This window comes from Mobula hypostoma, assembly GCF_963921235.1.
Source record: "Mobula hypostoma chromosome X1 unlocalized genomic scaffold, sMobHyp1.1 SUPER_X1_unloc_1, whole genome shotgun sequence".
NCBI classification, from domain to species: Eukaryota; Metazoa; Chordata; class Chondrichthyes; order Myliobatiformes; family Myliobatidae; genus Mobula; species Mobula hypostoma.
The window spans coordinates 663,848-678,593 of NW_026948165.1; the positions used below are offsets into that span (position 1 = coordinate 663,848).

General features: G+C 48.6%; 1 protein-coding gene across 1 annotated transcript in view; it reads right to left on the reverse strand.

Moving 5' to 3' along the window:
* Window positions 1-14,746, reverse strand: part of LOC134341384 (low-density lipoprotein receptor-related protein 1-like) — a 286,341-nt gene that overhangs the window by 102,740 nt on the left and 168,855 nt on the right. The window contains exons 37-45 of the mRNA XM_063039246.1: window positions 14,544-14,673; window positions 12,645-12,771; window positions 11,611-11,762; window positions 9,031-9,155; window positions 8,196-8,567; window positions 6,746-6,935; window positions 5,615-5,819; window positions 4,268-4,460; window positions 3,673-3,798 (exon numbers count right to left, since the gene is read on the reverse strand). Of these exons, the coding sequence (XP_062895316.1) occupies window positions 3,673-3,798; window positions 4,268-4,460; window positions 5,615-5,819; window positions 6,746-6,935; window positions 8,196-8,567; window positions 9,031-9,155; window positions 11,611-11,762; window positions 12,645-12,771; window positions 14,544-14,673 (1,620 nt within the window). The remainder of the gene's footprint in view (window positions 1-3,672; window positions 3,799-4,267; window positions 4,461-5,614; window positions 5,820-6,745; window positions 6,936-8,195; window positions 8,568-9,030; window positions 9,156-11,610; window positions 11,763-12,644; window positions 12,772-14,543; window positions 14,674-14,746) is intronic.

Here is a 14,746-nt window from a genome sequence, read left to right on the forward strand (position 1 = left end):
CGGTCTTTTTTTCATGGGTTCTTGTGGTTGCCTGTAAGAAGGCAAATCTTAAGGTTGTACTTTGATAATAAACATACTTTGAACTTGTTGGGTTTAAGTCCCTGACAATTCCAAGACTCATCCTTGTCATTAAGTAGTCTAAGAATTTCAGTGCACACCCTCTCTTTCTTTGAAACTTTGCAGAATGCAGTCTCTGTTCCATCAATCGCCCCTTAAATGAGATTCTCCCACAGCAGGAGACAATCATCCACATACTCACCCTGTCAAAACCCTTTGTGGGTCTGAGATGCTCCAGTCCAGTCCTAACACATCCTGCCATCCAACAACACATTCATTCTCACTATTTCCAACTTATTAAGACTAAAACATCAGACAGCATTAGACCATTCAGCCCATCGAGTCCGCTTCGCCGTTCCATCAAGGCTGATTTATTATCCCTCTCAACCCCGTTCTTTTGGCTTCTCTCTGTAACCTTTGACGACCTTACTAATCAAAAGCCTATCAACCTCCGTTTAAATATACCCAAAGACTAGGCCACCACAGTGAAATGTGGCAATGAATTCCACAGATACACCACCTTCTGGCTAAAGAAACTCCTACTCATCTCTGTTCTAAATGCACGTCCTTCTATTGTGAGGCTATGTTCTCTAGCCTTAGACTCTCCCACTAAAGGAAACATCCTCTGCGCATCCACTCTATCTAGGGCTTTCAATATTTGGTAGGTTTCAATGAGACCCACTCTCATTCTTCTAAACTCCAGTGAGCACAGGTCCTGAACCATCAAACACTCCTTATCCGTGGAATGGGTGTGTTCTCTCACATGGAATGGTCAGACAGGCTGGGTTTGTATCCCATGAGGTCATTCCCAGGATTATTCTTGTAAACTTCCTTTGGACCCTCTCCAATGCCAGCATGTCCTTTCTTAGATATTGAGTCCAAAGCTGCTTACGATACTCCAAATGCAGTCTAACCAACACCTTATAAAGCCTCAGTATTACATCCTTGCTTTTTTAATTCTAGTCTTCTCAAAATGAATGCTAACACTGCATTTGCCTTCCTCACCACCAACTCAACCTGCAAGCTAACCTTTAGGGAATCCTGCATGAGGACTCAAGTCCCTTTGCATCTCTGATTTCTGAATCATCTCCCCGTTTAAAAAAATAGTCCTTCTACCAAAGTGCATGACCATATACTTACTGACATTGTACTCCATCTCCCACTTCTTTGCCCATTCTCCTAACCTGTCCAAGTCTTTCTGCAGACTCCCTGCTTCCTCAACACTACCTGCCCCTTCACTAATCTTTGTATCAATCACAAACCTGTCAAAAAAGCCATCAATTCTGTTGTTCAGATCATTAACATATAACATGAAAAGTAGACGATGCAACTTAGCATGCTTCCCAAATGTGGTCTCACCAGCTTTCCCACTCCAGTCTGGTAAAACTTCTCTGAACCACTCCCAAAACAGCAATATCCTTCCTTGAACAAGGGACGGCTCCAGACATCCCTCACTGACCCACCCACTCAGTCAAAGTAGAGTTTACTGTCAGGTGCACAAGTCCATGTGTGCACAGGGTGCGATTAAAAAACTTAACTTGCAGCAGCATCAGAGACACAACATTCACAAGAAAAAGATGAGTTACACATGAATTTTACAGGTTAGTTCCAAATATGGGTCCTTTAAACCTTCTCCAAACTGCTCCCAACACATCAACGTCCTTCCCTGAAAGAGAGGATACTGTCCACACCACCACCAGGTGTGGTCCTACTAACCAGTCCGTCAAATGAAGGTGTACAGAGGGAGGTCCAGAGCTCAAGGACCCAGGAGGAGTCAAGGAGAGAGAGAAAAAAAAGAGGGAGGAGAGAGAGCGAGAGAGAGAAAGAGGAGAGAGAGAGAGGAGAGAAAGAGAGGTGGAGAGAGAGAGAGAAGGAAGGAGAGGAAAGAAGGGAGGGAAGATGGAGGAAAGAGGGCAGAGAGAGAGAGGGGGAGGGAAGAGAGAGGGGAGGAGAGAGAGTGAGGGGAAGAGAAAGAGGGAGAGGAGAGAAGGAGGAGGAGAGAAGGGGGAGGAGAGAGGGGGAGAGATTGAGGGGGAGGAAAGAGCGAGGGAGGAGGAATGGGGAGGAGGAAAATGTGTGAGGGGTAGGGGAGAGCGCGAGATTGAGGGAGGGGGACAAAGAGTGAGTGGGAGAGGAAGAGTGAGGGGGATCACAGAAAGAGGGAGAGGGAGGAGAGAGAGGGGAGGAGCAGGAAAGGCAAGGGGGTGGGGGAGGGGAAGAGAAAGGGAGAGATGTAGAGAAGAGAGGGGGGTTCACCAAAATGGGGAGGGGTGTGTGGGGCAAGAGAGGGTTACAAAGACAGGAAGATGTTTACGGAGGAAATGGGATTAAAGAACATAGGGTACAGGTGTCCCCCGCTTTCCAAACATTGTCTTTACGACATTTCGCTTTTACGAAAGACCTACATTAGTACCTGGTTTCGTTAACTGAAAGAAAACTTTCGCTTTTACGAAAAAAGATGCTCACTTTAAACTTGTGTTTACCCCGAGAAAGACTACCATGACCATGAAGCCTTGCGCGGGCAGGTGTGTGAATGCCTGTACGTATGCATGCGTGACGTGCACATGCATGTATGTGCTGATTTTTTTTCGACAAGTCGATTTTGGCTCGAACTTGCCGATTCTGTTAAGTGAAACTACACCGTACATACATTATTTCTACTTTATATAGGCTGTATATTTATCATATCATTCCTGCTTTTACTATATGTTAGTGTTATTTTAGGTTTTATGTGTTATTTGGTATGATTTGTTAGGTTATTTTTTGGGCCTGAGAACGTTCAAAAATTTTTCCCATATAAATTAATAGTAATTGCTTCTTTGCTTTATGCCATTTCGGGTTACGAATGGTTTCACAGGAACGCTCTACATTCGGATAGCAGGGGAAACCTGTATCATATTGACATGCCTCCCATCAGCGGGAGGAGGGGGTTTAAAAGGAGTGGGAAACAGGGTCCCAGTGGGGTTAAAGGGAGAGAAATGAGGTCTGTTGCGTTTAGAGAGAGAGAGAAACGGGGACCACTGGGTTTAAAGGGAGAGAGAAATGGGGTCCGTTGGGTTTAAAGGGAGAGAGAAATGGGGTCCATCAGGTTTAAAGGGAGAGAGAGAGAGAAACGGGGTCCCTTGGGTTTAGAGAGAGAGAGAAACAGGGTCCCTTGGGCTTAAAGACAGAGAGAAACAGGGTTCATTGGGTGTAAAGGGAGAGAGAAATGGGGTCCACTGGGTTTAAAGTGAGAGAAACGGGGTTCATTGGGCGTAAAGGGAGACAGAGAAATGGGGTCCATTGGGTTTAAAGTGAGAGAGAAATGGAGTCTGTTGGGTTTAAAGAGAGAGAGAAACAGGGTCCCTTGGGTTTAAAGAGAGAGAGAAACAGGGTCCCTTGGGTTTAAAGACAGAGAGAAACAGGGTTCATTGGGTGTAAAGGGAGAGAGAAACGGTGTCCACTGGGTTTAAAGAGAGAGAAAAATGGGATCCATTGGGTGTAAAGGAAGAGAGAAGAGGGGTCTATTGGGTTTAAAGGGAGAGAGAGAAGCAAGGTCTGAGTGCATTTAAAGGGTTCGGGAAATGAGACCCCAGTAGAGTTAAAGAGAGTGGGAAGGGGGACGGTGGAGCTCACCACTGCAAGTGAAGTCATTCAAGAGGGTCCGATCGCCACGGCAAGCACACTTGACCCGTCCCTCTGCCGTGAGAAGGCACAGATCCTGGCAGCCTCCGTTGAAGACCTTACATGGTGACAGGTTGCCTGCGGAGAGAGAGGGAAGGCATAAATAAATAACAATGGACTACTGCTGTCAGTCTTATGAACCAATCACATCCCCTTTCCTGTGGGTCTACTGCACTCCAAAACCCTTACAACATCATAAAAGCCCCATCAGCTCATCTTGTGTGTGCAAACACCTCCATATCCCGGACAATCTCTCTTCTCCTCCCTCTCATGCGATAGATGATACTAAACTCTGAAAGCACATACCACCAGGCTCAAGGACTGCTTCTACCACACTGTTATAAAGACTACTGAACGGGCCCCAGCACAATAAGATAAGCTCTTGACTTCACAACCTACCTCATCATGGCCCTTGCACCTTATTGTCTGCCTGCTCTACACTGTGTAATGATCTGATCTGTATGAACCGTATGTAAGACAAAAATAAACCAATTTACATTTGAACTGACCACTGGGCAAGGTAGAGCTCCCCCTGCCCTTCACTCACAGTTGTTGGTGTCATTTGCCACAGCGACAATTCCCATGGGCTGCTGGGGGATGTCCGCCCGCAGGACACGGAGATCTCCACCAGTGTATTTGTCAGCACGCAGCACTGCCCTGCGCACCCAGTCTGTCCAGAAGATGAAGTTGCCATACACTGCCAGGCCGAAGGAATGGACCGGCTCAGACTTCAGGATCACCTGGGGGGTGGGGGGTGGGGAGGGAGAAAAGACAGAGGCAGTAAATTAGCATGCAGGCAGGGATACAAATACGTGCACAGAGGTGCACCAAAATGTGCTTTTGAATGTGTGTACACAGGTACACACACACACATACAGACAAATGTAGAGGGGGCGGGGAGAGAGAGAGAGAGCGGGGGGGGGGAGAGAGAGAGAGAGAGAGCCACAGAAGGAGAGACACATACAGAGACTGACACAGAGACAGGGACAGACAAGAACACAGACAGAGACACATAGGTATGGCAATTCAAATATGCAGGAACATAAAAAGCTGTACACAGTAGTGGAGTCTATCCAGTCCATCACATGCACAACCCTCCCTACCACTGGACACACTGCACCCACACATACTGCTTGAACCAACTGGCCCTAATCACTACAGTGACCAGTTTGCACTAAAATGGACTTTGATTTTGTTCTAATTGTATTCTATCTTGTAAAAATTGTCTATTATTTGTTTAATTTATGTTTCCTTGTGAATGTTGTGTCTCTGATGCTCTGTGCCAGTGATGCTGCCGTAAGTAAGCTTTTTATTGCACCTGTACACACAGCGACTTGTACAGGTGACAATAAATTCAACTCTGACTCATGAGCACCTGTGACATGTCCTTGAGCATCTACAGTGAAGTCGAGTTTGACACCAAAAAACTGACCTGCGTGATACACGCAGACACGCATACACACGCTTCCACAAATTTCAGAATGTTGCAGAGGTAAGCAGAGAGGCCTTTCAGCCTTATCAGATTCATGCCAACCCATCTACACTCATCCTGCAGCATTACCTAATATTCTCATCAACTCCCACCGCCCCCCCGCCCAGAACCTACCCCTCACCCACACACACAGGAGGTGGCGAGGGGATCATTTCCAGCAGCTGATGAAGCCACAGACCCCGTACGTTGTTGGGATCTGGGAGGGAGTCAGAGCGCTTGTGGGAAACTCACATGGTCACAGGAAGAATCTGCAGACCCCACACACACAAACAGTGACAGAGGTCAGAATCAAACCCAGAGGAAGTAGTGAATGTAGGAGGAGGGGGAGGGAAAGGGGCGGAGAGAGAAGGGTGAAAGGAAGGTGGGTGAGGGGCTGGAGAGGAGAGTGGTGGAGACACTCACCTTCCTATTGGAGCCGTCATACTCGCATCGCTCGATCTTGTCAAGTGTAGCATCAGAGAAGTAGAGTTTCTCGGACGGGTGGTCGATGGCGAGGCCATTGGGGGTGCGGATGTCCGTGCCAATGATGACCGATACACTGGCGCCGCTGAGCGTGGCTCTCATAATGCTGGGGTACTGCTCATTCCAGTTCGTCCAGAACATCAGGCTGAGGTTGGGGAGAGAGGGAGAGAGGTGGGGTAGAGAGGCGGTGTAGTTAAGGGGGAGAGAAGAGGGTAGAGAAGGGGGATAAGAGAGACAGGGTAAGAAAGAGAGGGAACAAGGGGAAGAGTGGGGTAAAGAGAGGGTTAGAGTGGGGGAAGAGGGGGGAGAGAGAGGGATGAAGAGAGGGCAGAAGAGGAGAAAGGGAAAGGAGAGAGAAAGTGGTTGAGAAATCTGTTAACAGCTGTCCCAGTGACCTCAGCCTTCCAGAGCAGAATGAACAACATCCCTATCTATGCCCCACTTGAAGACAAACATGGGGTGAGGGCTGGAATGACCTCAACCTCGATATAGGGAGGTGCAGGCTGGAGAATGTCCGAAGCATGCTCACCAGCCCCCACTCCCCCGACGTCAAGACATTGGTGGTCTGAAGCTCATTCCTCTACTCCAACCCTAACTTTGAGGCACAGAATGGGGAACAGGGACTCCTGAAGGGTCTCTCCCCACCCATTCATCCACTCATAACCCCATGACCTTGAGACACTGGGGGGGGGGGGAAGAAGTTCTGAAGGACCTCCCTTCCATTCCCCACTCTTAACCCCATTGCTTCCATCGCCTTATATCCCCCTCAGTTCACGGCCGTCCCCTTTCTCGAGGCACTCACAAAGGAGGAACGACTTTGACCTCAACAAACAGGCTGCAGAGGGTCTGAAGGATCTTCCATCAGCCACCCTGTTCCCCCTACCCATTGGGTCTGCCCCACCCCCTCAACTCCACCCACTTTCAGCTGCATCACTCGAGCCACTTGTCAAGGATGAAGAACCTCGACCTCGAGACATAGGATAACAGGCTGCAGAAAGTCTGGAGGATATCCCCTCCATCCCTACCCCCCTGGGTCTCACCCCACCTGACAACCACCGCCCACCTCCTTACTTGAGGCACTCGTCGAGGACGAAGGCGCGAGGGTGATCCTCGCCAGACATGGTGACCACGGTCTCACGGTCGAAGGCTCCGGGCCGGCTCTGGTCCACACTGTGTCGGCTGATGGTGGAGGTGGTGTAGCTGGTCCAGTACAGTGTGTCCCAGGCCCGATGGTAGGCCAGACCCTCCACTGAGCCCACATCTGTAGGGAAGATGGAGAGGAGACATTGGCTCAAACACAGAGAAAGACCCCAGTCACCAACCCAGCCCCGGATCGCTGTCTATCCAGCAACAGCGCACTGCCCTCCCAATCCCTCAGAGTAAATGTGGGTGAGTAGTAGAATCCTGGGGCGTGTGTGGGGTGACTGGGGGAATGGAATGGGATCAGTCTGAGTGTGTCAACGTGCTTGGCGTGCCGAAGGTGTTGCCTTCAATCGCGTCTCTTTGAAGTACGTACAAACGTTGCGTGCGTGTGTGTGTGTGTGTGTGTGTGTATGATGTATGTATACACGCGTGCATGGGTCTGCCTGTGCCTATTTGTGTGTACGTACCTTGTGCCCACATCGAGTGCCTTTGTGTGCATGTGTGCCTGTACCTGATGCACGCACATATGTCTGTGTGCACGTGGTATGTGGTACATGTCTGTACGTGCATGTGTCAGGGGAAGGTTAAACTGTGTTGGGGGAAGAGGAAAACAGGGGCAAGAATTCCACAGTGCACAGCAGAGCCCTGGGGAGTGTTGTCACAGTGTGGAGGAGATTTACGAAGATATTGCAAAGACTTGAGGAGACTGAGAAGTTGGTCAGATTGGGAGTGTAAGAGATTGAGGGGCTATCTTAGAGGTGTATAAAATCACAAGGTGCACAAGTAGGGTGAATGCAGTTTTTTTCCTGGGGTTGGGGAATCAAAACCCAAAGGGAGCAGGTTCAAGGTGAGAGGAGATTTAATAGGAACCTGAGGGTCAAAGTCTTGACCCAGAAGGAGGTCTGTGTATGGAACAAGCTGCTAGAGGAAGTGATTGAGGCAGGTACATACATTTAATAGTCAATTGGACAGGTACATTGACAGGAAAGGGTTAGAGGGATATGGGACAAATGGAACAAGCTTAGATGGGAACCTTGGTCAACATAGACCAGTTGGGCTGAAGGGCCTGTTTTCTTACTGTGTCACTCTCTGACCTCTGGTGTGTGTATCCAAGCCACAATAGTGTTCCCAAGACACATCACATCACTCTTGTGTGGGTATCCTCTGATATCCCTCCCCTTCCCTCCCTCCCCTTGGGCACTCACTGTCATCAAGGTCCTCCCTCCCTCGACCTATGCCACTGCCAGGAACTCACTGTCGACCGAAGGTCCTCCTCTCCTCCACTCCCTCACTTACACCCCTTGGGAACTCACTGTCAATGGTAGTCCTCCCTCCTCACCACCAGGCCCACCCTCTCCACCTGCTGCAAGGAACTCACTGTCGACGATGGTCTTCCTCCCTGAGCCATCATCGCTGACCTGCTGGATGTTGCCAAAGTGGATGTCGCTGAAGAAGATGCGATTGCCTCCCTTGGGGCCCCGGCCATAGTCAAATGCTAGGGCAATGACATTCTTCATGAAGTCCAGGTCCTCAAAGGGCTTTACCGGCGAGTTGAGGTTAGTCTCATCTGACAGGTGGATGCTCTTCAGGATGGTCCGCTCGGAGTAAAGGAGGTAGCCATCATAGTCTCGGCAGTTGGCACCATCCTCTGAGAGCATGCCGTGGGCACAGGCACAGGTCCGCAGCCCGTTGCCCCTGTACAGGCAAAGCTGCGCACAGCCACCATTGTTCTGGGCACAGATGTTGGTCCCTGTCAGAGGTGAAGGAGGAGGAGCAGGTGGAGGGAAATGAGGGTTCGTGAGTCTGAGGACAGAACAGTGCACGGCACTCCCTTCTCCCTGCCCCTTCCACTGCGCAGTGCTTGCTCACTGCCCCTCACCCCACAACGTGGCATTACCTGCTCACCGTCCCTCCCGCAATGCTCTCTCACCATCCCACCCACAGCACTCCTCATCACCCCTCCCACAGCGCTCTCTCCTCACCACACCTACTACAGCATGGCGCGCTCTCAACACCCTTCCCACAGCACGGCACTCTTTGCTCACTATTCCTAGCAGAGCGCGACACTCTCTCCTCACCACCTCTCCCACAGCGAGGTGAGGAAAAGTGAGACAGGAGCACCACGCTGCAGGAGGGGCATGAGGAGAGCCAAATCCCACAACGTACCAACAGTTCAAACAAAAGCCAACACAAAAGAGAGAACTGCTTCTCACCCTTCTGCCTCTCTCTGTTGAACACCTTCACGTCTTTTAGTTGCACACCGACCCCCGTTCTCAATGAAACACATTCTGTCGCATTATCCTTCTGACCACGCTTGATGGATCCATTGGCGTGGGTCCTATCCAAAAGACAAGATAGTAACTTAAATTTCTGGTATTCTACTCTCCCTGGGAACCCTGTAAATACCAACACTCTCCCTGGGACCCCTCTCAATACTGACACACTCCTCAGGACCCCTATAAATACAACACACTTCCTGGTATGCCCTGTAAATACCGATAAACTCCCCAGGAGCCTCTGTAAATAAGACCATAAAACATAGGAGCAGAATTAGGCCATCGAGTCTGCTCCACCATTCCTACCTTCTCACCATATCTTTTGATGCCCTGACCAATCAGGAAACGATCAACTTCTGCCTTAAATATACACACGGACTTGACCTCCACTGCAGTCTGTGGCAGAACATTCCACAGATTTAATACTCTCTAGCTAAAAATATTCCTCCTTATCCTGTTCTAAAGGGTCGCTGCTCAATTTTGAGGCTGTGCCCTCTAGTTCTGGATACCCCTACCATAGGAAACATCCTCTCCACATCCACCCTAGCTAGTCCTTTCAACATTCAGTAGGTTTCAATGAGCTTCCCGCACATTCCTCTAAATTCCAATGAGTATAGGCCCAAAGCTGCCAAATGCCCTTAATTCCCAGAATCATACTCGTGAGCCTCCTCTGGATTCTCTCCAATGACAATGCATCCTTTCTAAGATATGGGGCCCAAAACTGTTGACGATAGAATCTAAGTGTGGCCTGACTAGTGTTGTATAAAGGCTCAGCATTATCTCTTTGTTTTTATATTCTATTCCCCTTGAAATAAATGCCAACATTGCATTTGCCTTCTTTACCACAGACTCAACCTGTACATTAACCTTCTAGGAGTCTTGCACAAGAACCCCTAAGTCCCTGTGCATCTCTGATGTTTGAACCTTCTCCCTGTTTAGGTAATAGCCGCAACTGTTGTTCCTTTTACCAAAATGCATTACCATGCATTTCCCAACACTGTATTCTATCTGCCACATTTTGCTCATTCTTCCAATTTGTCTAAGTCCTGCTGCAATTGCATTTCTTCCTCAGCACTATCTACCCCTCCACCTATCTTCGTATCATCCACAAACTTTGCCAGAAAGCCATCAATTCCATTATCTAAATCATTGACAAACAAAATGAAAAGCAGGGTCCCAATAATTACCCCTGAGAAACACCACTAGTCACTGATAGCCAACCAGAAAAGGCCCTCTTTATTCCCACTCACTGCCTCATGCCTATGAGCTATTCCACTATCTATGCCAGTATCTTTCAAGTAACGCCATAGGATTTCACCTTGTTAAGTAGCCTCATGTGTGGCACCTTATCAAACACCTTCTGGAAATGCAAGTAAATGACATCTACTGCCTCTCCTTTGTCCATCCTGCTTGTTACTTCCTAAAAGAATTCTAACAGATTTGTCAGCAAGATTCCCCTTTACAGAAACCATGCTGACTTTGACTTATCTTATTAATCTCCAAGTACCTTGAAACTTCATCCTTAATAATAAACTATTATTAATCCTCATCCTTAATAATGGCCTATAATTTCCTTTCTTTTGCCTTCCTCTCTTCTTAAAGAGTGGAGTGACATTTGCAATCTTCCAGTCCTCTGGGACCATGCTAGAATAAAATTCTTGATAGATCACGACCAATGCATGTTATCTCTTCAGCAACCACTCTCAGGACTCTGGGATGTAGTCCATCTGGTCCAGGTGACTCATCCACTTTAAGACCTTTCAGTTTGCCTAGCACTTTTTCCTTTGTGATAGCAATGGCACTCACTCCTGCTTCCTGACCGTCACGGACCTTTGGCACATTGCTAGTGTCTTCCACAGTGAAGGCAGATGCAAAGTACCCATTAAGTTCATTTGCCATTTCTTTGTCCCTCTCTCTCTCTCAAACTGCAGTATGAATTCAATCATATTATGACCACTGCCTCCTAGGGGTTCCTTTACATTAAGCTCCCTTGTGTTAAGCTCCCGTAACACAATCCCAGAAATCATTGCTAATACTGACACACTCCCCTGGAAACCTTCTGTTAATATGCTCTCTTGTTTTAGACTGCCCAACACTCAGAGAAAAAGACTGAGACTATCCACCTCATTTCTGCCCCTCATGATTTCATAGACTTATCAGGTCACCCTCAGCCCCCTTCACTCCAGAGAAAACAGTCCCAATCTTCCCAGACTCTCATTCTAACTCAAGACCTCCAGTCCCAGCAATGTGCTGGTGAATCTTTTCTGCCCCCCTCTCCAGCTCTATTTTCCCCTCCGCTATCAGATTTTTGAAAGGCAAACAAACCCATGAACACTACCTTGCTATTTATTCTTCTTTGCAATAGTTATTTATTTTTGTAATTTATAGCAATTGCACGTCTTTGCACTATGCTATGCCATGAAACAGATTTCAAATCCATTAAGGCAATGATAAAATATCCGATGGACATCCTTCCTACAGATGGACGACCAGGGCAGTATACAATGCTTCAATTACCTGTCGCTCCAGTAGATGTAATCTTCAAAGACAGACACGGCAAACATATCCATGTTGTTGCTGGAGAGAATGGCCTCTCTGTTCTTGCCCGTCTCCAGGTCAATTCGTTCTATCTTGTCTGTGCGTGCGTCACACCAATAAAGCTTACCTTCCTGGGATGGGGGGAAAGGAGAACGAATGAAAGGAGATCACAGCACCAGCAGCTGTTCAGTCACAGAGCACTGAAACCAGCCCTTTGGCCCAATCCACCTATGCCCACCAAGATTCCCATGTAAGCCAATTCCACATCCCCGCGTTCTAAACCTTCCCTATCGATGTACCTGTCCAAGTGCCTTTTAAATGTTGTTAATGTATCTGTCTCGACCACTTCTACTGGCAGCTCATTCCATATAAAAAACAGCCTCTGGGTGAAAACTTTGCCCCTCAGGTTCCTATTATAAGTCTTTCCCCTCTCATCTTAAACCTGTACCCTCTGGTTCTTGATTCCCCAACCCTATCTATGTACCTCGTGATTTTATACACCGCTATAAGGTCACCCCCCATTCTCCTACACTCCAATGAATAGAGTCCCAACCCGCTCAACCTCTCTCTAAAAAACGCCAGCAACATGAACATCTCAGTATCCTTTCTCTCCCCCACCAGGTCATTCACTCACCCTCCTCTCACTCCTCCTAACACCTTCTCTTTCTCCTCACCTCTCCCCATACCCCCTCTTTCCTCTCTCTCCCTCACCTCCTCTTTCACCTTCTTCCCTCTTCCTCCATGCCCCTCAAATCCCTCCCACTCCCTAAATCTCCCCTTCCTCACTCTGCTCCCTCCACTTTCCTCCTCCTTCTCCACCACTCCTACCATCCATCTCCAACCTCCCACCCACTGCCTCCCCATCCCTTTCTCTCTCCCTCATCCCTCCTCCTCCCTTCTCACTCAAGCTTCACTGGATATGGGCTTAATTAATTCCATTTGACGTTCTGACCATTGCCTGCGCCTGTCTCTCTTCCCACACCCTCTCCCAGAGACTGGGGAGAGACACCCACCAGGTAATCAATGGAAATTCCATTGGGCCAGCTGATGCTAGTGTTGACCAGGACTGAACGCTCTGACCCGTCCAACCTCGCCCGCTCGATCCGGGGATACTGGCCCCACTCCGTCCAGAACAGGTACCTGCAGGGAATGGAAGGAGGGAAGAGGGAGGAAGATGGAGGAAAGGGCGAGAGTGAGGAAGGAAAGGGGAGAGAGAGGGAGAGGAGCAGGGGAGAGAAGGGAGAGAAGGAGGAAGAGAGTGGATGAGAGACAATCTTTATGGTGCTTCCATAAAAATCATAGAGTTATTGGGGACGTGCCGAATCTCCTCGTACTTCTAAGGAAGGAGAGGGACAGGGTGTGTGCTTCTAAAACCACTCGGTGAATCTTTGAGATATTTGATTCAATCATGGCCAACAAAGTGACTGCGAAGCTGCATTTTATTGTGCAATGTACTTCAATCGGCAGCTCAGCACTGGACAGGAGTAACAGGACATAGCACAGCACAGGAACAGGCCCCTTGTGTGCAGTTTCGGTCCCCCTGCTACAGGAAAGAAGTCATTAAGCTGGAAAGAGTGCAGAGGAGATTGATGTGGATGTTGCCAACTCGTGCGACTGAGTTATGGAGAGAGGTTTGGCAGATTGAGACTTTATTCCTTGGAGCATAGAAGATTGAGTGCTTCACTAAGATGGCAGTGCGCTCATATGCAGCCTGTCTGGATGAAAACAATTGTTTAATTGTTCAGCCTTTACGTCTTTTTCACGATTGCCAGACACTGCAGGATACTAAGAACAGGACTACCCCAATAGCAAGCTGCTGGAGAGCAGTGGAGTTGGACTTGTTGCACACTGTGTTGCAGCCTGCTTCAGCCACTCATGGAAGGTGTCAGTGGCTGTACGTGATCCAACGGATGGTGCGGGATGTTTCTGTTGTGATTGCAAGACCCTGGTGAACATTGGTAATCTAGAATACTGAGAGTCCAATTCACTGGCTCATTGGCAAGACCGACAGTGGGAAAGCTGCCTTAGTTGTGGCACGGACCAGGCCCTCATTCACAGCTTGGGGTTGCCTGTTGTGTCTGCTGAGGAAGGAGACGCTGAATTCCGCGCTGGGTTGGAGGCTGGCCCCTCCCATCAGTGCTGCCTTCCAGTGTTTGTTCGGTGGGAGATAAGCTGGATTGCCTTTGTCTGCGGCTACATTATGCGATCTGAGGAACTGCCGTGTGACTGTTCTTGTAGAAGCATGGGGCTCCAGGACAACACTTGTGCACCATTAATCTACAGGCCAGGACACTCAGGGACTTGGGCTGTATTATTAAATTCTAAATTTTTTTTTGTAACTCTACAACGTTCTGCTATCATAATTATATGTGCTGTGTGTGACTGTTGGTACTGTGTTTTGTACCTTGGCTGCAGAGGAATGTTGTTTCATCTGGCTGTGTGGTTGAATGACAATTAAACTTGACCGTATATAGTTGGATGAAGCCATGAGGGGCACAGATAGGGTGAACCCAGGTCCTGGCACTGTAATGCTACCACGCCAACCCAATGTGAGGCTTAGATAGGAAAACTCAAGTTGCATGGACCACTACTTCTGTGTTGTGTGACTCAGTGATCTCTATCTACACCTCCCTCAGAGAGATGAGATCCTTGCTATTTTCATGCTATGTGACTCTGCAACATTGGATCAGAACTAGAATCACCAAGGCAGGGGTGGTTATGGAGCAAGCATTAGGATCAGTTTAGCAGGTTGTATGGACATGGTGTATCAAAGAGTCTGTTCCCACACTATATGGCTCAATGATGTAGTGCAATGACAGAGCCAACACTCTCATCACTCCTAACCCCTCCCCCCCACCCACCACATCTCCCCAGACCTGTATCTTGCCCTCAGTCACTGCAAAGGCACTTACCCCTTCTTCGGATGGACGGTTATGGCACGAGGCTTATCCAGCCCTTGGGACACCACCACATATCGGAACGAGCCATTCAGGCGTGCTACCTCGATGACATCGAACCCCTGGTCTGTCCAGTAAATGTTGCCTGCAGAGTGGTTTCCATTCAACACCAGTGAGGGAAGGGGAGGGAGGTACATCAGAAAGTGAAATAAATCCTT